At 35.3% G+C, this 24789-nt stretch overlaps 3 protein-coding genes across 4 annotated transcripts; all 3 read left to right on the plus strand.

The window, feature by feature from the left end:
* Window positions 1-5333: 5333 nt before the first annotated feature.
* Window positions 5334-10152, plus strand: LOC121777245 (protein SDA1 homolog). 2 transcript variants are annotated; one of them, XM_042174433.1, is made up of 16 exons: window positions 5334-5786; window positions 6079-6255; window positions 6340-6464; window positions 6556-6691; window positions 6926-7075; window positions 7169-7225; window positions 7319-7414; window positions 7489-7548; window positions 7664-7738; window positions 7819-7872; window positions 7972-8073; window positions 8187-8777; window positions 8901-8999; window positions 9220-9327; window positions 9535-9705; window positions 9857-10152. In XM_042174433.1, exons 1-15 carry the CDS (start codon window positions 5391-5393, stop codon window positions 9682-9684), a joined length of 2376 nt encoding a protein of 791 aa, XP_042030367.1. In that variant the 5' UTR covers window positions 5334-5390; the 3' UTR covers window positions 9685-9705; window positions 9857-10152. The 2 variants fall into 2 exon arrangements, with proteins under 2 accessions (XP_042030367.1, XP_042030368.1); XM_042174434.1 differs by having other exon boundaries at window positions 9535-9696.
* Window positions 10153-12697: 2545 nt separating this feature from the next.
* LOC121776203 (phosphatidate cytidylyltransferase 1-like) lies at window positions 12698-18802 on the plus strand. Its single transcript, XM_042173362.1, has 12 exons — window positions 12698-12850; window positions 13758-13954; window positions 15427-15677; window positions 15976-16127; window positions 16621-16762; window positions 17119-17275; window positions 17579-17626; window positions 17701-17787; window positions 17987-18115; window positions 18221-18277; window positions 18349-18432; window positions 18510-18802. The coding sequence occupies exons 2-12, from the start codon at window positions 13871-13873 to the stop codon at window positions 18597-18599; spliced, it is 1281 nt and encodes a 426-aa protein (XP_042029296.1). The 5' UTR covers window positions 12698-12850; window positions 13758-13870; the 3' UTR covers window positions 18600-18802.
* Window positions 18803-20164: 1362 nt separating this feature from the next.
* Window positions 20165-24678, plus strand: LOC121775770 (CRM-domain containing factor CFM3A, chloroplastic/mitochondrial-like). The gene is made up of 10 exons (XM_042172812.1): window positions 20165-21288; window positions 21812-22382; window positions 22460-22590; window positions 22772-23122; window positions 23238-23394; window positions 23469-23761; window positions 23884-23943; window positions 24053-24139; window positions 24288-24410; window positions 24485-24678. Exons 1-10 carry the CDS (start codon window positions 20362-20364, stop codon window positions 24488-24490), a joined length of 2706 nt encoding a protein of 901 aa, XP_042028746.1. The 5' UTR covers window positions 20165-20361; the 3' UTR covers window positions 24491-24678.
* The last annotated feature ends 111 nt before the right edge of the window (window positions 24679-24789 follow it).

Raw genomic sequence — 24789 nt, forward strand, 5'->3', positions numbered from 1 at the left:
AACTAAGCAATTCGTGTCAACTTAGTTATTCCCCCAAAATAGGTAAGGGTGTTGGCATCCGAACCTATATGACTAAGAGAGAGTGGAACGTTTCTACTATATAGTAGAATAGTATTTTGTTTTGTGTATAATATTTTTATAATTATTGAATTAAAATAGAAAAAAATAAAGCATTTGTTGGTCCGTGAAGGCGGCACGCGCCATCCGGCTTGCGCATGTAGTGCGTGCACGCAGGCTGTGCGCTTTCTTCAGTGACACATCTCCCTCTTAAATACGTTACTAATATAATGGCATGGTATATCCAGATTTATAAATTCATAAGCCTTGAATCAATGGTGAATGAAAATATTTCATAATTTCATCATACTAATAGGAAATTTGATTTGATTTTAAATAGGTTTTCAAGAAGTGAAGACATAAATTTGAAATGAAATGTGGATGAGTGTGAAAGCAAATATGAAATTGGAGATGGAATAAGGCTGAATTCATCTTCTCCGCCCCACGATATTAATGGGGTCGGTTAGATGCTGGAGGGAACATATCACAGCAACTCAAGCAATCACTCTGCATTTTTGCTCTATTAATTATACAAATACTAAAATACTTACATATATATATCTACACATAGACAAACACATGTGTGTGTGTGTGTGTTTTTGTGAGAAAAAAAAAAAGATTCTTCGAGGAAGCTGCCCACCAGCCATTGTGCCTATGCACACATGAAGAAATCATTCATTGCCTTAATTGCACGGATTGTTTGACACCTCTCCTCTCTCTTCTCTCTCTAATAAAGAGAGGTGTGATTTCATGCATGACATAAAAATTGAGCATGCAATAATTCAATCAAATTTAAATATTATTAGGGAATTTGTAGTGTCTATTACATATGAGGACCCATTGCATATAGATTATTGTCACTGGGTCAAGAAAATTTGAATCAATATGTACACATGTATAAATACATTTTGCTTTTATATAAAAATGGCGTATCCAATACTTGAATTTGTAGCTTAAAAAAAAAATTTACTTGAATTTGTCATCAAAGTTTCCGAGTTAATAAAAGCACAGAAAATATGAGGAAAAGCTGAAAATAGACCGGCAAACACTAGTGGAATATATGTAATTCACTTTTATATCTTTCATGTTAATTTGTTTCACGTAGTATGTTTGAATTTGAATTTGAATGTGAATGTGAAAGGAATTTATATTTTGTAATGTGTAATTAGGTAAAACATAATATGACTAGCTATAGTCTTTTTTAAAGATGAAATTATCAAAAGCACTAGTCCAATAAGGTTCCGACAAAATCTGTTATAAAAATAAAAATAGGAATATGTAATAAAGGAAAATATTAATCCCCTACAAGTCCAAAGCAAGTCAGAGAGGCCTATTTGATCGTATTTCATTCGCCCACCATCAAATGCATGTCTTATATAGCCTTGAAAAAAAAAACTAAATATTTCATTTAATTCATTTCACTCGAATTTTATTACTATAAAATAGTATTCCATTTGTATGTGATTAAATGTCTCAATTTTACTCCCCGTATAAGTTTAAAAAACTGTAAAGAAAATGTGTTCTTAGGTACAACCCCACACACTTTTGTCCTCCAAAACCTTGCAAGTTATTGCAGGGTCCGAAGGAGTATTTCCGATGATGATGACGACCTATTAGGGACGTTGCCCCAACTCCCCTTGAGCCACAAGACTATGGTGGATCACGATATTCTTCATGGAGGACAAGTTACCACAATTACAGACCACGCCTAAATGTAACTCATATATATTGAAAAACGTTTAAACTTCAAAAGATAGATAGTAAGCAAGAATTTAACTAGACAAGTTAAGACTCTACCACAATTACAAACCACGCCTAAAAACGAAGACCTTTCCAGGCGACTAGATGGCACATGAGCATCAATCATAATCATCATTCATTCTAAAGCTTTATTAGCATGGTGATAACTTTGGGACAGGTCACATCCTCAAGAGAAGGAAACATCCCTAACCCTAGCTGTGCCCTTGCCCCATCACTATCCCCCCACAAAGAAAACCCCAAAATCCCTATTCTTCTACTCTCCCAATAAATATGATACTACCCCATTATATAAATCCTTCCCATCCACATTTTCCTATTCTCAATAATATTATCCCCACAAAGACCTCCCAAAAAGATAAACATCTCTACATAATATTATTACAATTGTTATTATTTTATATTATTATTATTATTATGGTTATTGTTTGTTCTTGGAACTAGGTCTTGTCAAAATCACATAACACTACAATACTGGGTTTTTGTAAAGCATTTATTTTTGGAGAATTCAACATATTCAGTATATGTTTCACTCATTCATTTTGCAATAAAAGGCAACGAGAGAGTGACTCATACTTGAGATTACTTTTGGAGTCTTGTATAATTTATTTACATATGAAATAAAGTGTTTGAGTCGAGTAGTATTTACTACTTGTTAATGTGGTGACGTCCAAACAATCCCCAATGAAATATAAGCATATTGTGAAGAAAATTTATCAGGCGCGTAAGTGTTAGGTTTAGTTTTTATTGTGAAATTTGGAAAATTGTTTTGCATATGTTATATGATCATAAATGTGATTTATATGATTATTTTAGGCAAAACACATCCTTAAGTCCTTGTACTTTGATTGTTTATTTCAATAGGTTCTTATACAATTTTTTCGTTTTAGTAAGTCCTTGTATTTTTATATTCGATATATTCAAATCCTTATTTGACGGAACCGTTAACTTTTCCGTTATAAAATGACACATCATATATTAATTATTTGAATATATTCCACCTAATATCCTAGTTGGAAAATATGAACATAACATAAATATAAAAAAGATAAAAACAAACCAAAACAAAACAAAAAACTAAAGAATTCCAAATCGTTAAAAGAAATTTGTTGTTTGATTATTTGAAGTTAGAATAAGCAAACAACAAATCGATAATTATATTTGGAACTTCAAATAATCAAACAACAAATTTCTTTTAACGATTTGGAATTCTTTAGTTTTTTTTATCTTTTTTTATATTTATGTTATGTTCATATTTTCCAACTAGTATATTAGGTGGAATATATTTAAATAATTAACATGTATTATTTTATGACGGAAAAGTTAATTTTTTCATCAAATAAGGATTGGAATATATCAAACATAAAAGTATAAGGACTTATTAAAACAAAAAAAATTGTATAAAGACCTATTGAAATAAACAATTAAAGTACAAGGACTTAAGGATGTGTTTTACCATTATTTTATTTTACTATAATTAATTTGTTTTACTATGTTCCATTTCATTTGATCTATCTATTTTGGGGCAGTTTGAATAGGTAGATGTTAGTACTAAATAAAAGAACTCATCACAAGAGACTAATTTGTCACGAGTTGAGTGTTTTTTAATTATTGACTCAGTTCTAGTCATCCATCATAGTTGATCTGAATATAATTAATTAAATTAATTAATCATTCACATACCATCAAATAATAACCAATAAAATAAAATTTATTTTCATATATTAATAAAATACTAGCAATTTTATACATACTCTCTATCTTCGATTAGTGTTGGTACTTTTTTTTTGCACTCATTTTGAAAAAAATTATAGTACTAATAAATAATTAAAGTGAAGAGAATGATGTAAAAAAGACTCTTTCTTTCTACTTTAACTATTTATTAGTATAATTTTATTTCAAGAGTAGTGTGAAAAGGAAATATGCCAATATAAATGGAACAAAGAGAGTACAACATTTACATATCTAAAGAAAAATTATGAAATACTAGCAGATAACCTTAACCGAAATTATACAAATTCACTCATTAGGATTTCAAAATTTATGTATGTTTTACTTTTGGACATTAAGTTGATTATTTTTACATATGCAAAGAGTCAAAACAAAAGGAAAAACCAGCAGAAAAAGAAACTCTAATAGTCAACTAATCCAGATCTAGTGTATTTATTTTGATTGCCCTATTTTGAGGGACATCTTACATTAATTGAGCAATAAAAATTAGATTAAGCTAATAAAATGATGACCATAAATTTATTTTGTGCTAGCTTAATTAATTAATTAATTAATTATGTTGTGGGCACCCACACCTGCAATATATGAGAATCTTGGGGCACAATAATAATTATTCCATATGTTGGTTGAAGTTGGGACAATGGATCCCCCGTGGTAGGGACTAATCATCCCACTTATTGCTTTCGATTATCTTATTAATCTTCTTAATTAAAATTATTTATAACATTGTAACAATTTGTTTATTTTGTGCACTAGGAGAAATGAGAAAATGGGCCTCACCACCTCCTCTTATTTTTCAGCATCCAAACGCGGTTTTTGGGTACCATATCAATTATTAACTCAATTGGGTCAACTTTATTGTTCTTCAAATAATTATTTTTGATTGACAGAAAACTATAAATGAAATGGGGGGAATAGCTCAAGTTTAAAAATTGGAATCAAAACTCATTATTAAATTTGCAACTTTCGATCCTTGGTTATTTGAGGACTAACCGTGACATCCAAGAGATTCAAATAAATAAATAATATTGCCAAATAAATTAAATATCTTTACAATGTGCTAAACATAACTTCAAAAATAATTAGTACTAGCAAAATAAAAGATGGGCTCAGAACTGCACCAGCCGGGAATCGAACTGGGGTCTGTAAAGAAACACTAATGGCTATATAGACATGGGCGTGGCCAAGGAACATCCGTTTCATAGGAGCGAGGTGGATTGTGACCACGGTCGACAATCTCGAGGCCATAGGTCCATCTATAATATTTTAACTTTTCTCATTCATTTCTTATCTTAAATTTAATCACAATTTCTTCATTTTCCATCAAAATTCATGGATCCCATGAAGAAAATGAGAATTCATCGACAATAGTGTTGACAATCAGTCTGTTGACGATTCATTCAGCACAACGGACGTCATTTTTAGCTATCATGGAGTTCAACTGAGGGAAGCAACAACAAATCGAAATTCGGGAAGCATCTCCGCCAACGCCTCATGTACCAAGGGTGTACATACAACGCGAGTGAAACAACATAACATAATCGTTAAGGATGAAGGGCATTTGATGACGAAGCCTACACGACATCCACCAGACCACCATCCCCCAAACCCATCACAGGGTGCATCAGATAAATGAGCCCAACAAAGGATCATGGCCCATCAAAAGGAAATGGCGTAAACCTGACAAATAAAATCAAATAATGAGCCCAATCAATTTTGTTAGAACATAGCCCATTAATCCAAAGTAAAAACAGCAATAAATAAAAACAAAAATAGCAAGCAAAAACAGAACCCTGAACTGAACCCTCACCGCCGCTTCTTCCGCACTTCAACTTCTCTCGGCCATGGCGGCCCTACCGGCCAATGAGATATCTGCGTCGGGACGGACCTCAGTAAAGCTCAACCTCACATCCCTGCAATCCATAATGAAAGTAGATCCCGAAGGGTATAGTTCTGAGCTTTCGCTTGTTTACGATCAATTTAAATCATCCCTCGACCTATTTCAGCAGCAAGCCGCCTTGAATTACACCTCTATTAGTGGAATCTCCGCCGATTCTTCCGTCGCCAAGGACTTAGGCGACAGGGCAATGTTTTTGGCCCATGTTACACCGTTTTACCCCAAGGAATTGGCCCAATTCCCGACTGAATTGGTCCAATTGCTGGAATCCTCGGCCAAGAGTCTGCTCTCGGGTCTGCGGGTGCAAGTGACGCAAGCATTGATACTTTTGGTCAATCGAAAGGTAACTCTTTTCTCCGTTCGATGGATTTTTTTTCGGTATTGTTAATTAATTGATATTATTAGGATTTAGGAGTAAAATATAAATGCCGTATTGTGCTATTTTCGACGTTATTTGGCTATAATTTTACCAAAAGTAGAATGAAATATGGTGGCATAGAAATGTGTTTATTTAATCATGGAGTGTGGTTAAGTTTAACTGGATATGGTATTATGATCAATGTTTACTAATTGTGTATTGCTAGGTAGAATGAGCACTCTCTCTAAGTTCTTGGCGTTGATTGCTTGTATTCCAGATCATAGATATTGCTGAGACACTAGAAGTATTCATGGTTCTCCAGACACTGGGGGATAAAGCGTTACAAAAACTGGCATTTTCCCACGTTATTCAAAGCATTAGGCGCATGAATCAGAAACATAAGAATGATCCGAAGAATAAGGCACTCCAGAACATTTTGTTCGGAATGCTGCAGGTATAGTGTTTACATGATTTGTTTCTCTCACCTTTGTTTTTAGAGTTTTTGAAGTGTGATGTTAATGATTTTTGTGGAAATCAGCAAGAGGAAGAAGCAATAGCTAAGCGATCGCTAATTACCCTGTGTGATCTCCATCGGAGGAAAGTTTGGTGTGATGATAGGACAGCAAATGCTATATGTACGGCATCTTTTCATCCGTCGACAAGGTTATAGCTGTCCAGTTATTTTGTGCTGCTTTATAAGTTATGGCTATCTGGTTGATATCTGATTGTCTCTATATATAATTTAACCTTGCAGGATCATGATTTCTGCCTTGTCGTTTCTTCTTGATTTTGAGAAGATTGAAGATGATGGTAGTGATGATTCTGACAGCGAAGATGACCAAGCAACCCCACAGCCTCAAGTCGTGCTGAATAAAGAAGCTATGTACAAGGTGTGTTTCATTCTTTTAACTTGTTGTGGGCCATTGCTTCAAATGATTATATGAACTGACTGCGACAATAACATAATAGCTTAGTAATACATTTATATAAACTTGAGCTATGCTCTCTTTTAATTTCTTTTATCAACTTTTCAAGAATTAATTGTTTTGAGACATTCTTGATGTGTACCATTTCCTATTTCTGTATACATACCAAATGTTTATGTATTATTTTGACCAATTTAGGCAAACCATAAAGGCACAAAAGCAAGCAAAAAGAAGAAGAAGGCAAAACTGGAGCGTGTTGCACGAAGTATGAAGAAGCAGCAGCGTTTATCATCCGAGAAAAGTAACACAAACCTCGCCTCACCTCTAAACCATTTGATAGATGCACAGGTTTACTTCATAATTTCACTGTCTCTTCTCTAATAGTATACTATTCTTTAAAGGCTCAAGGGGAGTCAGGCTCTCATCAAAATTTTTCCACAGGGTTTTTCCGAGAAGCTATTTTCTCGACTGCAGTCTAGCACCCAAGAAAGGTTTGAGGTACTTCATTTATATACTTTAACATGTTGGGGCGATGGCTGGAATATATATGCTTTAATGGCGTGGTAAATATTTTGTTTGTCTCCTCAATAGGTTAAAATGATGATGCTTAAAGTAATTGCACGAACTGTTGGCCTTCACCATCTGATCTTGTTGAACTTCTATTCATATCTTCAAAAATATGTCCAGGTATGCTTATCCATTACTAACATTAGGAGGGTATTCATCCTGATATTAACCAAGTCCGCTTGTATTCACTGTAGCCACATCAACGAGATGTTACAACTCTACTTGCAGCAGCTGTTCAAGCCTGCCACGAAATGGTAACTTCAAGTTTTATTACCCGAATTTATGTGATTTCTGTTCTTGATTCCTTATGAGCTTATCTTAGTTACTGGATAGTGTTCTCATTGATACATTTTGGATTCTTTCTACTAGGTACCACCAGATGCAGTTGAACCATTGTTTAAGCAAATAGTAAACCAATTTGTGCATGATCGATCACGACCTGAGGTACCATTGTGCTTTATTAAGAGGAACCTCTAATTCATTGTATCTTGAGTATCTTAAAATTTCATGTCTCCTTTTTCCAGGCCATCACTGTTGGGTTGAATGTAGTTCGCGAAATATGTCTTCGCATGCCTTTGGTAAGTTCAGAATAGTTTTGAAGTATGTTACTGACCTGCTTTTTCTTCTCAGTTACAGCAGAGTCAGAGACTGACTATGCATTTTGCTCCTATTTCCAGTTGATGACTGAAGAACTGCTCCAAGACCTTGTCTTATATAGGAAGTCACATGAGAAAGCAGTTTCTGCTTCTGCTCGGTCACTTCTTACACTATTTAGAGAGGTACATATCTCTCCCTCCATCCTTGTGATTGTCTTTACTCAAGTAAGCACCTTTTTTTGGAAATTGTGCTGTGTAGATATTTATTTCATAGAATCTGAAATCTTGGTTTGTAGGTTTGCCCATCATTGTTAGTCAAGAAGGATAGAGGGAGGCCCACTGAACATAAAGCTAAACCTAAGGCATTTGGTGAAGTGCATGTTGAGAGCAGTATCCCAGGTGTTGAGCTATTGGAAGAAGAAGATCAAGGGAATAGTGATGAGGACATTGATGGGGATGATAGTGAAGGAGATGATTCTGTTGATCTTGTTGAAGAGGATGGAATAGGCGAAAGTGATGGCGAGGGCTCCATTGGCTCGGATGATGAATTTGATGATGGCAGTGATGAAAGTGGCGAAGATGATGAAGTCTCTGATGGAGATGATATTGGTTACAGTGTTGACGGTGCTAGTGAAATCGGTGATGAAGAGAGTGAAGATGATGATTTACTGGAAATCAATAATAGTACTGGGAAGGATGCCGATGTTGATAGCAATAAACCGAAACAGAAGAAACGGAAGTTCTCTGATTTTGAGGGCCAGTTGAATGCTGCCAATAATAGTCTTCGTGCTTTAAAGAAATTAGCAGGAACTACTGAGAACGTCACTTCATCCTCAAATGATGGAATTCTTTCTAACGAGGACTTCCAAAGAATCAGAGAGCTGAAGGTTTGTGCTTCTTACTCCTGAATGAAGGACGCGTTGGCCATTGACCACTTTTTTTCTTGGCCAGTATCGCAAATGGTCGTGTGTTTCTATATGAATGTAACATGTCACTGGCTTTGATAATAGGCTAAGAAGGATGCAAGGACTGCTTTGACACAACATGGATTCAAGCTTCCTACCTCAGACCAACTTAGCCTCAAGAGAGTAGATGCTGCAACACTCGAGGTGAGCTCTCCTATTTAGTAGTTTCCATACCATCATATCAATCACACGCAACATGATATTTGCTTCAAGTACCCTGATAAATACAAGGAGAATCTGACAAAAAATGACACAGTTCATTTACTGTATTCAAGTTGGAGCTTTATATTCTTGTTTCCTTATCAATTCTTAGTTAGTCTTCTTTAGTTAGTAAAAATCTAATGCATTTGCTAATGTGCATCAGGCAAACATAAAGAGGAAGTTAACAAAGGAACAAAAATTGGCATTGATCAGAGAAGGAAGGGAAGACAGAGGGAAATATCAAGCCCGCAGCTCTCTAAAGAAGAAAAAAGTATGTTACCTATGCTATAAGAACTTTATTCTTAGAGAGACCTTTTGGTTCCACAATCGTAAGCAAGATTTGCAACTATCCTCATTTTTACTCTTGTACGGCAGAATTAGTCTGTCTCAGTTTATGTGAATAATAAATTTGCAATATGGCATTGCTTTTATGATTATATACTGGTCTAGTGTTTTTATACGTATCACTATTGGACAGACTGGTGGTTTAAGCAATCGGGAAAAGGAGCACAAAAAGATCATGCCTGATGCCGCAAGAAAAGCCAGGATATCAAGAACTCGCCAACAGAAGAAGATAAAACAAAAACATTCAGATAAACAATTCCGTGGAAGGAAAGCATGGAAGTGATCTGTGGTCTTGGTAATCTTGGTTCGTGTTTTATGCATTACATCTTCTTCCAAATCTAGATAATAGCGTACCCAATGTTTATCAATTTATCGTGCACAGCACACAAATTCACTCCTATCACAACCCTCATTGATGATCTAATTAAATTCTTTTTTTTCGTAACTTCTTTTAGGACTTGTGTGTTGCATTGCTACCGTGTCGGACGAATTTTGGCCAGGAAAAACTAAAAGTCCACACAGTGAGAGCAGCTACATAAGTTGAATATCTAACTTGCCTTCAGAATCAAGATGAAGGCTTCAAGTTTTGTTAGCTCTGTTGAGTTTTTTTAGGATTGAATTTCGAGCTAGAGTAATTGATTTTATTGTTTATTTTAGATTATATAAGTGGGTTGTTTTGGAATCAAAAAGTGGTTTATGAATATTTGCAAGTGTTTCAATACTGAAAATATGAAAGTACACAATTTTTTTATGGTTCTTCTGAATGGTAGACCCTCAGCCTTTGTCAATAGTTTTTTGTGGAGCTCAAGTTTCAACTTCACTCTATTTCATTTCAAATAAACTTGAAAATAAACATAATTTAATTGGTATTCGAGTCACCATAGGACCATAATCTCATAATAATATTAATCACATAATAAGAGACCATAATTTATCATTTAAAAAAAACTAGACCACACTATAGTTGCCCAAGGTTTGCCGAACCGGTGGTTAAAATTGAAACCGTAACTGCCGGTTACAGTTCCGAACCGAAACCGCGAGAAATATCCCGAACCGAAATTGTGAGTTTTAGAACCGTGGTTCGGTTCAGGTTCCAAATTTTTTGAACAGAAACCGCGACCGAACCGCCTGTTAACCGGCGGTTTCACGGTTCCGAACCGCCAATGCAACGATAAATTTAAACATAGTTAATCCTTATATTAAAACTATATACTCCATTAAATAAAACATTGTTGAATGATCCGGTTTTTTAGTTTTATACTTTTATAAGTAACTTTCATTTTTGGATCTGGTAATATCTGTGGACACAATAATATGGGACAAAATTTTGCAGCAAAAATAACTTTATAATACTATTTGGTAAAATTGGATTGTAATTTGGAAAACATAAGAGAAAAGATAATAAAATAAAAATAAACTAAATTACAAGAGGGAGTCTATGGAGTATGGACCATTGATTATGGTAATAACTTTATAATACTATTTCTGATTTTATTAATTAACACAGTCTTTATGTATGGAGTTTATGGAGCATGAATCATTAATAATAAATATTTATCAAGCATTGTTTAATAAAACTTAGAAAAATTAATTACTTTAAATAAATCATAATACTCTAATTAACATTGGTTAAAGAATTTGTAGTCTACAAAATTGATTAGTTGAGTCTTCAAAACAAATTGGTTGGCGGTGGGTGATGGTTGCACTATTCAAAATTGATTGCAAAAAACACCATTTCTTTTATTTTTATTTATTTATTTATTTTTATTTTCTTAAATGTTGATTTTAAATTCAAATTGGACCCATTTCCCCCTATTTATATCACTTTGTAATTTGTTTGTAAATATATCATATTGTAATTTGTATATGTAAATTGTAAATTTGATATCATTTTCACCTTACTTGTCTTAATTCAATTTAAACTATCCATTTCCTTGTTCCAATTTATTTTATAATTTCAAACTACATGGAAAAAAAAATCAAGGAAAAAAACTGTCAAACCGCAAAACCGAACCTAAACCGCTACTAACTGTCCGAAAACCGGCGGTTCGGAACCGAAACCAAAACCGTGAAACAGCCTCACGGTTCGGTTCCGGTTCCATATTTCCCAAAACTGGAACCAGCGATTCCGAACCGAAACCGCCGGTTCATGAACCGTGGGCAGGTCTAGACCACACTACCCGTTACGAGTATATGGACCATTTGTAGTTTAGACCTAATTTTGGAATTTCAGTGATACAGTTTTAACTTCTTTACAATTTAAATCTACCCATTTCATTTGTGCGAAATTAGAGTTTAGTTTTAGACAATCATTCCAACATTGGCCACGCCACGATCATTCAAATTCTAACATCTTATGTTGAATTCGGGACTCTCTTCTCAAATTGTTAATTTTATAGTCAGATACCCACAATCCAAATTAATTTTTACAAGTTTGTGTGTTGTTTTACGCTTGTACAAATTGTAGTGTTCCAAACGTTTGGCAATGAAATTGAGCAATACGATATATCGGCCTAAATAATGAACTTTCATTCAAACCCCTCAATCCTTTTTAAAATTTTGATGATAAATGGATGTCTTAGTCTCTATTTTAAACTTGTGTAAAAAATTGGGCAGAGTTCAACCGTAAAAAAATGACAATTGGGTCTTTATTAGCAAGTTTTAAAAAATGAGTAAAAAAATCCAAAAAATTAGTAGTTCAATTGCAATAGACCCATATTATATACTGTATAAGAATATTTGGTTGAGTGCCGAATAAAGTTAAGTGATACTAACAAGTAATCATAGTATTTGTACATTAAGACACACGTGTAGCCATAGGGAGACTTAAATTAAATCTCCAATAAACTTATATAGGCCGCTAATTAAACCTTTAATAACACATCTAGCTAGTGCATAAATAATACTACTACACAGTCCCAAGAAGTCAAGAACATTAATAAAATGATAGTAGGAGTAGTACATTAATTTAGAAAATTAATGATCTCAACCACTTCAAAAATTTTAGTAACTATAGGCTTAATGAACCCCAATCATGCAGTTATTTGAATTTAAATGCCTACAATTTTATTTAGCAACATTTCTGTTAATATTTTTTTACTGATACTCTTATATACTTGAATTACCTTTTATTTTACAATAATTATAAATCATCGTGTTATAAATATTCCATAGAATAAAACTTTTTTATTAGAATCTGTTCATTTTGTTTGGTGATGATTCGCACACAAACTATACATGAGGCCCTTTTATTTGGATGTAATTACATTTTCAGCCCCAAATGTTTAGCGAAAGAATCCCACCAATCCTCACGCATTTACTTCCCCCACTCTGTTGGACTTCCTCCTTCCCCCTCTAGAGAGAGAGAGAGAGAGGCGAAGGTCAGATCTCCCTTGCTATTGAATCTCCTTGCTTCTGCTCAGTTAGCGCGACACCTTGTAATTGCTCAGGTTTGTCTTCTCTTCCCTCTTCTCTCCTGCTAGTTTTTCTTGTACGATTATGCGTCCATTTATATCGTAGCAGTGCAGCGTAGTTGTTGCTGAATTCTAATAGCTACGTGTTGTGAAGTTATGCATATGTTCCTTGCCGTTATTCTATTTTTTTTTCAAATGAATTTGTGTTTAAGTCGCGAGGATTTGTCATTTGGCAGTTTTAATTTATGCTTCGCTATCTATATGCATTATACATATCTGTCGTGGAGTGGCTCCAGTGTTTCTGGTAATTTGAGTAATTGAATTCTGCGATTGTATGAAATATGTAGAGTCATGATGAAGATATGTTAAGCTTCAAAAAGGTTTTGGTGGTGCATTTATTGCAGGAGCTTCTGCCTTGTATTGGTGTATTATAATCCAGTATTCTGTTTCTGGCTGTTGAAATGTGTTCATTATGAGAGTGTTTGTTATGAAAGTGTAAATCTGCCAATTTTGGTTGTTTAAGTAGGACTGGGAGGTTTAGAATTGGGACGAGTGATTGGAGAAGTTTGCACACTATGCTTCGTTTACTTTGGAGTTTGGACATTCTGGGGAGATTGCGTTGGAGAATATGTCATGATTGGAGAATTGTAGATAGAAGTCATGCTAGCAGAAATATGATAGATGCATTTTGGGGAACTCTCCACGTATTGTTTATTTTGGCTTTAGAATTTTTAGATTTTATTGATGGGTGGCTAGCAAGATAAAATTATGTATCCTAAAAATATTAAAAGCAAAGAGGTTTTTTGCTACTGATTAAGGGATTAAACATAATCACAGAGATGAAATTTATGTATATTATTTTCCTTAATCTGTTGAGAAGCTTCTGGACTTTTGGGTTGATATTGATTGTACAATGATGAGGACTTTATTTTGGTTATTCCAGCTACTTGGAGATTCAAGTGGGAGTTAACATTCCAAATTCCCAATACTAGCGCTCAGTTCTTAAGACTTCTGATTGTAAAGGGAATATATTTGTAGTGGCTATACATAGTAACAATGGACAGGGATAATGGTTCTGGTGGTCCATCAACACCTAGTGGACCTACTGCAAGGTTACGTCGGCGGAAAGGCTCAACTGAGGTTTGTCAGGGTTTGTTTTGTTATGTTTTCAATGACAATATCTGATATTTGGTATTTCCAGCTGAATATATGAGGTTGTAATAGTTTTCGTTTGAGAATGAAGGTATATTTGGATTAATGAATTTCAAATCTCGTAGTAATAGGTTTGAAAATGAAATTATGTTTTTTAATATTTTATGTAATTTAAATTTGTAGTAAGAAAATGAATAAATGTAGATGTGGCCATTGAAATGATTGCTTAAGATTGTGGATTGATTATATAGGATTGCAAATATATTATCCAACCTAGTTATGCATTGGGATTTCTAGTGAAAACAGAGTACAAATGAAATTAATTAATATAGTTTTGAAAGTTTGGCATAGTAGACAATGAAATGTTCCTTTGGAGAATCAGAGATATGAGTGAACATGGCCTTCTTTTTAGATATAACGTGATGTTGCTTACTCTTATAATATCCATAAATTTTTTATAAAGTTCACTTTCCATCTCAATGCAGTGTTTAAGAAAACCAATCTACTGGCTACTTCTCCATGTGAGAAGAACCTATGTTCAAGCACTTAAATTGCCTCTAGTATTGTATACTAGCAGTGTCAATCACTGCATGTGTGTTGAGATCAAGTGCCCAGTTCTCCCCGTGATTGCTTCTTAAGAAATGCCCTTAGATGAATAAACTTAGGGCTGGCAATTTTTGACACGGCACGATAATCCGACACGAATCCGCACGAAATAATTGGGTTTGGATCAAGTCTTATTGGATACGGGTCATTATTGGGTTGACCCAATAAGAACACGAAAAATTCGGGTCGGGTGCGGGTCGGGTGCGGGTCGGATGCGGGTAACCTGTTAAAAATTAATATTTTATTATTTTATTATTTTTATTTTTTATTAGATTTAATTTAGTAACTTTTACTTAGGAAAATAATAAAAAAATAGATTAGGGTTTAGAAATTAGAATTACCTCCCAAAGCGGTTCGTGTCGCTATCGTGTTGTTATCGTGTCGGGTCGCTATCGTGTTGCTATTGTGTCGCTATCGTGTCGCTATCGTGTTGCTATCGTGTTCAGGTCGATATCGTGTTGCTATCGTGTCGGGTCAACCCAAAGCGGTTCGTGTCGCTATCGTGTTTGGGTCGTGTCCGGGTCGTGTCCGGGTTTGGAGATGGCGGGTCGGATTCGTGTTCGGGTTTGGGGTTTCCTTAACAGGTTGGGTTCGGGTTTGGCCTTATTGGGTTGGGTCGTTATCGGGTCAACCCGATAACGACCCAATCCGCACGATTTGCCACCCCTAAATAAACTGTAGCAATAAAGAGTTAAGTAACTAAAATAACTCATAGAAAAACTGTGCATTGCATTTATTTTCATTCGCTTATGTAATCTGCATATATCCTTAAGCTATTTTAGCTTTGACTTCTACTAATTGATTTGGAACTGTTTTAAAAAGTCTCATAATTGCCTTTTGTATTACAACTCCAGGTTGCTCCAGAAGTCGAAACAAACGGCGATCGTTTACTTTTTAATGACCGTAACAAGTACAAGTCAATGTTAATCCGGACATATTCAACTGTCTGGATGATTGGGGGATTTGTCTCGATAATATACTTGGGTCACCTTTATATATGGGCTATGGTAGTGGTTATTCAAATATTTATGGCTAAGGAGCTGTTCAATTTGCTTAGGAAGGCACATGAAGACCGGCAACTCCCTGGTTTTAGGCTCTTAAATTGGTGAGTACTGTAGAGTGTAGCCTTTTTGCCAACTCTCCCATATTTATGTTATTGGCATTCCCTTTTATGGACTTCAGATTTCATGATTCCTGAACGCTGAGCTTGTTCCATCTTGTTAATATGCTTAGAATTCATAATGCTGCTTGCATAGTTATTACAGGGTGGCATCAATCGCATAACTTTGGACTGACTGACTGGGCTTCTTTGTCTCATTAATCCTGACCTCCTTCTGTTTCTCTCTCTTTGTTTTCTTGTTGTCTCTATCTTTGTCTTACATGACGTCACTTCATACCTTCAGGCACTTCTTCTTCACAGTCATGCTTTTCGTATACGGTCGAATTCTCAGTCAAAGACTTGTCAATACTGTGACTATGGACAAATTCTTGTATAAGCTGGTGGGCAGACTTATAAAGTATCATATGGTTACCTGTTATTTCTTGTATATCGCAGGTTGGTATATTAGTTGATACTTCATTTTTCTTCCGTTATTGTTTTTTGTATGCATCAGTAGGCTGTATTTAACTACTCCCTCCGTCCCACTCTACGTGGAGCATTTCTAATTCAGCACGGGATTTTATGTAGTGTTGTTTTGTGAGTAAAGTGAAGAGAATAAAGTAAGAGAGAGGGAAAAAGTAGAGAGAGTGATGTTTCTATATTTAGATTTGTGTCATTTAGAGCGGGACTTCCCAAAAAGGAAAATGTGTCACTTAGAGTGGGACGGAGGGAGTATTGATTTTCCTTTTTCAGTTTGTTGTATGTCTGTTCATGGATTCCCCTTCATGCTCTATATTTCATTTTTTTTGCATGATGGTGTCCTCTACACTTTATGATTTGTATGGCTTCCAATATACGTGCTTGTATGTATATTATATTTTAGGTGGAGTAAGATGTCCTATGCATGTTTGAACAAGAAACTGAGCTTACCCTCTTTTTGTCTGTTCAGGTTTTATGTGGTTCATCCTTACATTGAAAAAGAAGATGTACAAGTATCAATTTAGCCAATATGCTTGGACACACATGATTTTGATTGTGGTGTTTACACAATCAGCATTTACAGTGGCTAATATTTTTGAAGGAATATTCTGGTAAGACAACTTTACTTTTCCTGTTTATTGTTAATTTGCTTCCATTTCGTATCTCCAAAATACTTGTGCGGTCTTGTAATATTACTTTAATACAATTGCAACTCTGGTCGAGTTAACAACTAATTACTTACAAGAATAAGTGAAGGAACTTCTCCATAAACATACTACTGTGATTCCTTTTATTGTTTTCTTTATGCATCTTGATGACTTCAACTTCTCTTTCAGTGAAACTAGTGCCTACATCATACACTTATCACCTGATTCTATGTTATGAAATGAAATGGTGCTTGCTGACTGCATTATATAAAATTTGAACTGGTACAGACGACCTAAAGCAAAATTGACGACAATTTCAGGTTCCTTCTTCCAGCATCACTTATTGTCATCAATGACATTGCTGCTTATATTTTTGGATTCTTCTTTGGAAGAACTCCTTTGATCAAGCTCTCACCAAAGAAAACATGGGAAGGCTTTATTGGAGCGTCTTTTGCTACTATGATCTCTGCCTTTGTGGTGAGTTAGCCATCCATTTATCAATAAAAACCACAAACAATGGATACATCATTTTTAGTAAAGGTTTTTTTTTTGTTTTGCTATCAAGGTCTATTTTGGTTCTTCTGATAAAAAATATATCATTTCACATTTACCTAGTCTTCATGAATGGGGATAAACTGCGTATTCAAACGCCTCATTTGTATCTTCTAGTAAATTCATATTTAAACTAAATAAAGTACAATTGATAATCTACCTTTAATGACAGGTGGCTTAGTTCTATAACTTTTGATGGTAAATTTATTTTTCATTTTTTCTCTACAGCTGGCAAATATAATGGGTCGCTTTCAGTGGTTAACATGCCCAAGAAAGGTAATTGTGGCAAATTCTTAGTTGGAGATTATTATGTCCGTGGAGCACTCAAACTATCTCTTTGAATTTTATAGGATTTGTCGACTGGTTGGCTAGAATGTGATCCTGGTTCATTGTTTAAGCCTGAATATTATACTGTACCACAGTGGTTTCCTGAATGGGTAAGCGCTTAAGCTATCATTTTAGCTTCAAGCTTGCATCATCTGATACATTACTTTTATGAAGATAACAATTGTTGAATATTAAATTATTAATTTTATCCTTTGATCTGTTTGCCCAATTTTTATCATCTTTGTACTCCAGCTGGTGATTTTCCAGTTTAAAGTTGGCTAATTATGAGCTACAATACACTTATTGCAGTTTCCATGGAGAGAAATTTCTATTTTACCTGTGCAGTGGCATGCATTATGTCTTGGTCTTTTTGCGTCAATTATAGCACCTTTTGGAGGCTTTTTTGCCAGTGGCTTTAAACGGGCTTTCAAGATCAAGGTTCGGAAATCATTCTTCACCAATCCAAGTTCTGTCACTGTTAGTCTTCTTTTGTTGGAATCTGATGCTGTACATGCTCTTTTGTGATTTTCTGGTTTGTACCAGGATTTTGGAGATAGCATTCCTGGTCATGGTGGTATCACAGATAGAATGGATTGCCAGGTGGGTTCGAAAACATTTGTGATTTTTGAACTGCAAGCAATTTTATGCTCATAACACTGACCAATGTGCAGATGGTGATGGCCGTCTTTGCATACATATACCACCAATCGTTCATCGTACCACAAAGCCTGTCAATCGAGATGATCATGGACCAGGTATGTACCCGTAATCGTCTACACAGATACGCGAATATTTTCTGCTTACGACTGTAAATTATAAACTGCTGTTGTAGATTCTAATGAACCTGACGTTTGAGGAGCAGAGAGCTCTGTACACGAAACTCGGGCAGATAATCATAGAGAAGCAGTTCGGAGAATCCTAAATCTCCAAGCCGATGCTTTCTGTAGCCATGTGTTTTTAGTTCTAGTTTTGATTCTTCTTTTTTGTGAAACTCAGTTGCCATGTACATGTCTTGTTTTTTTATTCATTTCTATATATACTTTGTGATAATGTTGAATTTAGGTGCTGGTATTGTATAGCACTTTGACAGTTGATTGATTAGTTACGATGCATTCTAATGGTTAACGTTTCAACAATGTTGGTGATAGGATAAATGTGATTGATGTTCGAAAATATATTCCCTTCACTCATTTTGCCACTCCCATTCAAGACTAATAAAACAGATTCCTAACATAGACAGATGGGATATGTGAACATATGTAAAACAAGATAAGAAATACGGGCGCAAATATAAGATTTTTTTCGTTGTTGTTTGAAAGAATATAAATTATCTAAATTTGTATAGTATACTAAATAACATGGTTTAACTTGATAAATTAGTGGGTTACATAAACATGGTTAAAGTTATAATTTTAGTAAGATTGGAGAGGGCCAAGTTATAATTTTGGTAAAATTGAAGAAGACCCTTATCTTATATTGAGCTTTGAATTAAGCTTAACTATGATATCAAACAATTAGAAATGTTCATATGTAATTCTTTATCTTGGTATTTACTAACGTATCAAACACATCATAGGGAAGTGATCAATTGTTAACTCACTCTCTAGTTGCTAACTACATAAATTTAAGACCATAGAATTTTAGAAATCTAGTGGTCTAAAATTTGCCACGTGTAATTTTCGTTTTTATTAATTAAATCGAAAAAGATAAAAAAAACTATCAAATTAGGGTTTAAGATGAATATGTCAATATAGTGTTTTGAAAATATCAACACAATGCTTCGAGAATATCAACACATTGATTTAAGAATGACATTCTACATGTATTATATTGACATATTTTATATACTATGTTGACATTTATTGTTGTACGAAAAAATTGAAAATTTACGAAAAAAATTTCAAATTTTGACATTGGAACATATGCAAGTGAGATCTCGTTAGAATCCTTATGAAATTATCTTTAATTTGATATATGTTGTGCGAAAAAATAATTTAAATCGAGAAAGTTATATGTATTTTAAAGTTATGTGATATTTTTTTAAAATTAGTTACAATTAATTTATTGTAAATTGACCTTAATACCTTATTGACGATTTTTGTTGGTTGATCGTATTGACATTCCGAGATTAATGATCTAGGCTATTGATTTAAATATCTAAGATCTATTATTTAATTAATTAAATATTGAGTTAGTAATATAACACTCCAAGTCCACTCCCCATCCTAATAGTAAAAGTTAAGTTATCGTTTAGAAGTCTCAATTTGACGTCACATTTGATTAATCCATTTTACTTGTATTTCATTATAAAATTTATAAAATCAGAATAGAAAATTTGAGTGAAAAAATAATACCATTAGTATTAATTTTTTTTATATGTACTTGCAAATAGAACCCCTTATTTTTTCAAATTAGTAAAATAATGATTTTGAAAACCATAAATATGAAAAAATAGAAAATTTACTACAAATAATTTGTAAATATTACCCTTCGTCTCATCATCCTAAACCTCATCTCTCTTTTCCACCCACACATACACCACCACCTCTGCCACCGGCGCCACCCGCCACCAGCGCCGTCTGACGTCGTCTCCATCTTCACTTCGCACACCACACTGCATTACACCAAACTTCTAATAAAAAGAAAGCTCAATTTTCATGTCTTGTTTTGTACCTGCGTAGAAAATGAGAATTTCCGTGGTGCCCACCTACCAATTCTGCCCACAACCCACCTTCTTGATGGATTCATTACAGAGCTCATCGTGCAAATTCCATCTAAGAAAAACCCTAAGTCTCTCCAACCCCACTTCTTTCATTCCCGCCAAGATTCATCACAGAAGCAGCTCAGATTGCACACCGAGGAAAAATCCTCGTAAAAGATCCAATCTTTGGCAGAAAAACAATGGTAGGGTCGGTTTATCTTGGGAAGATTCGAGCTCACAGCCTAGTATTAGTAGTAGGAGTAGAGTAATTTCGTCTGGTCGTTCTTGGTTGGATAATTGGAATGCAACTGGTGAGACAATTGGTGGGAGGAGACCTCAGGCAGTGATGAATTATAGGAATAGAAGGGATGCTTCGAGCTCGGATACCGAAGAGGGCACTAGTACTAGTACTGGTGGTAGTACTATGGAGAGGATTGTTGAAAAGTTGAAGAAGTTTGGTTACATGGATGATGTTAGTGAGGAGAATGACAAGAAGAATGTAATTGAAAAGGGATCTGTTGAGGATATATTCTATGTTGAGGAAGGATTGTTGCCTAATACTAGGGGTGGATTTTCGAAAGAGTTCCCTTTTGGGGATGAGAGTGCATCTATGGGTGGTAATGGGGAGGTGAGTTTCCCTTGGGAGAAGAATACTTCGAATGCGCCAAAGAGGACTTTGGATAGTCGAAAGAACCGTAGTTTGGCAGAAATGACTCTTCCTCACTCAGAGCTTAATAGGCTGAGGAATTTGGCTCTTAAGGTAAAGAATAAAACAAGGGTTAGTGGAGCAGGGGTGACGCAGCAGGTTGTGGAGACGATTCGTGAGAAGTGGAAAACATCTGAGGTGGTAAGGTTAAAGATTGAAGGGCCTCCTGCGCTCAATATGAAACGCGTGCACGAGATTTTGGAGGTGAGCTTTTCTTGCTCAACATTTTTCAGTATCCTTTATATTTTATTGTTGATGGTAACTCTATTTTGGTGTGATAACTTGATTGTCATTTCTTGTTTTGAAACTATGTATTTATTGATCATCAACTCACAATGCAATGATTTTGGATGGTTTACAGTAATGTCTCAGGGTATGTAGACACTAGGATTTGAATATAAATATTATAATAGTCTGCATTCTGCAAATTATGGAAATCCTTAAGTCTCTTACTTAGAAGTTATATTGTTCTTAGATCAGGAAAAACTAGTGTCATTGTATTCCGCAATTCTTCATTTTTCATAACTTGTATTCTATTCTCCTGATTAGTCTTGTAATGGAAGTAATTTGCATTTAGTAACTCTTGGAATAATATGCTCAAGCACCATTGTTTCCTCGGTACTGGTACTAGACTTAAGATAATTCTACCTTTCATAGAGTTCTTTTGGAGTTGTGAAAGTAAATCAATACTAGTCATTCTAGTTGACATTGTATTCCTTTTGCTTAGAGAAAAACTGGTGGATTGGTTATCTGGAGATCTGGGACTTCCGTCTCAGTTTATAGAGGCGTGACTTATGAGGATCCCACACAAAAGATGAAGAAAAAGATATATAGAAGGCATGAATCACCTCAAAAGTCTATACCTACCACTGAGAAGACCAGTCGGGATTTTTCCAACCTCATTCCTTTAGCTAACAAGGATGCTGCTCAAGAAGAACGATCAAGCATCATGAAGCCGGATGCTGCTCAAGCAGAACGATCAAGCACCATGAAGCCGGATGCTGCTCAAGCAGAACAATCAAGCATCATGAAGCTGGATGATACAACGTCTGAAACATCATCTGAAGTGAAATATGAAGATGAAGTGGACAAGTTATTAGACAGCCTCGGACCAAGGTATGAAGATTGGCCTGGTGAGGGTCCACTTCCGGTAGATGCGGATTTGCTCCCAGGTGTTGTCCCTGGTTACAAGCCCCCCTTTAGATTACTTCCCTATGGTGTGAGATCGACACTTACAATGAGGGAGGCGACTTCTCTGCGGAGGCTTGCTAGAGTGCTGCCACCACATTTTGCAGTAGGTAAGCAATGCTGAATGTAAATTAGACATTCTATGATAAAGATTATTGTTATACTATTGATGATTTGCAATCTGCAGGAAGAAGCAGGCAGCAACAAGGATTAGCTGCAGCCATGGTCAAGCTATGGGAAAGAAGTTCGATAGCAAAAATTGCTCTTAAACGTGGGGTTCAGCTAACAACCAGTGAGAGAATGGCAGAAGATCTCAAGGTAACCCAAATAGGCCAATTTTGTTTAATTGTCCATAAATTTAAATTTGTAACTAACAAGCTAAACAATCAAGAGAGATACTCTCATCACTTGCTTGATTGCCTAATTGCAAGAAACTGAAAAAAATTGAGGTAGATTTAATTATTTTAGAATATGGATAACAACATGCTACCTGATACAGAGATTAACTGGGGGTATGCTGCTCTCAAGAAACAAGGACTTCCTTGTCTATTATAGAGGGAAAGACTTTTTGGCACCGGATATCTCTGAAGCATTGCTGGAACAGGAGAGATTAGCAAAAGCTTTACAGGATGAAGAAGAACAAGCACGGTTGCGAGCCTCACCCTTTGTCACACCACGTTTTGAACAGATTGAGGAATCTGGATTTGCGGGTACACTTAAAGAAACTCTAGATGCAGACAATAGATGGGGAAAACAACTGGATGATGAAGATAAGGAGAAGGTGATGAGGGAAGCAGAATTGTTGCGACATGCCAACCTTGTGAGGAAGCTGGACAATAAGCTTGCCTATGTAAGTCTCGTCATCTGGGAATCTTAGTAGTATTTTGCACCAATAACATGATTATTAATGGATGGATAAGCTTAAGAAAAAAATGTTTTGAATGACTTGAAGCTTCTCTAAACAGGCTGAAAGAAGGCTACAGAAAGCCGAGCGAGCATTGTCAAAGGTGGAGGAGTCTTTATCTCCAGCCGATCAAGCAGATGACCCAGAAAGTCTCACCGATGAAGAAAGGTTTATGTTCCGGAAGCTTGGTTTAAGGATGAAAGCCTTTTTACTTCTGGGTAAATGAAATGTCTACTATACTATGCATTTTGGTTTCATATGTGGCCATTTTTGTCAAATAGTCTCATTTCAGGGAGGCGTGGAGTTTTTGGCGGCACAGTGGAGAACATGCACTTGCACTGGAAATATCGGGAATTAGTGAAGATCATTGTTAAGGCACCAAACTTTGAGGAGGTCAAGAATATTGCACTAGCTCTTGAAGCTGAGAGTGGTGGTATCTTGGTTTCTGTAGATAAAATATCCAAAGGATATGCAATAATTGTTTTCCGGGGCAGGGAGTACAAAAGGCCACCATTGCTGCGGCCGAAGAACTTGTTGACGAAAAGGAAAGCATTGGCACGTTCAATTGAACTTCAAAGGAGTCAGGTGCCCCACTTTGTTTGTTCAACTTTTTAGCGCATTGTGTCCATTCCAGCAGACAACACCGTTGTCTACCCTCACAGAGTGATGCATATTGTAATTGACATGTACGTCGAATTTTCTTGCAGGCCCTCATAAACCATATTGCAACGTTGCAAACAAGAGTGAGGGAACTAAGAAGTGAAATTGTATGTAGCTTTTTTTTGCTTATTATCTAAATCAAATTGGGTTACTGTACTTGTTTTAGTGTTCTTGCTTATAGAGTAATTTGTGTCAACCATTATTTGGTGATTGTAGGAACAAATGGCAGCTATTAAAGACCGAGGAGATGAAGAATTATACAATAAACTGGAATCAGCTTACCCTTCTGAAGATGACAGTGAGGTAGTTTCTTTCTTTTCTTTGTAAAGTTCAATATTCTCAACAGAATTAACAGAAAATATAGATTTTACAGACTTTGATAACATGAAAGAATTTTTTCTTGTGCTAGTGTAAAAAAATGTTTCCTGATTTGATTTTGGAACTTTTACAGGAGGAAGGGGATGAGAGTTATCTGGACACCTCAGATGGCACGGTTGAACAGAATGATGAAGTGTATTCAGAATCAAGTTTTCCTTATGGTTTTGAAGATGAAGTAGAAATAGAAAGTGCAGAGGTATGATCAGCAATGACAGCAATGGTTACTGTTTATAATGGGAAAAATGAACGAATGAAGAGAGATATGCGCAGGTTTGATGCAACGAATCCTCGATGGTAGCATGTACTTGGCTCTTCGTGCGCAGGTTTGATGCAACCAAACCTCAATGTTAGATGTTCTTGGATATTAGATTGAAGATAACAACACTGCTATCTCGAGCTGTGTGAATGTATACAAGTTTTTTATGAAATGGAATTATACTGCATTTCATTTTGATGCTCGAAAACACATTCCATTCACACATTTTGACATTCAACTAATGTACTATTAAAATTCATGTCAAAAGCAAAAGAGACTTCTAATAAGGGGTGAATAAATTGTAAACTCAGTCGAAATT

Source organism: Salvia splendens, chromosome 18 (assembly GCF_004379255.2).
Source record: "Salvia splendens isolate huo1 chromosome 18, SspV2, whole genome shotgun sequence".
NCBI classification, from domain to species: Eukaryota; Viridiplantae; Streptophyta; class Magnoliopsida; order Lamiales; family Lamiaceae; genus Salvia; species Salvia splendens.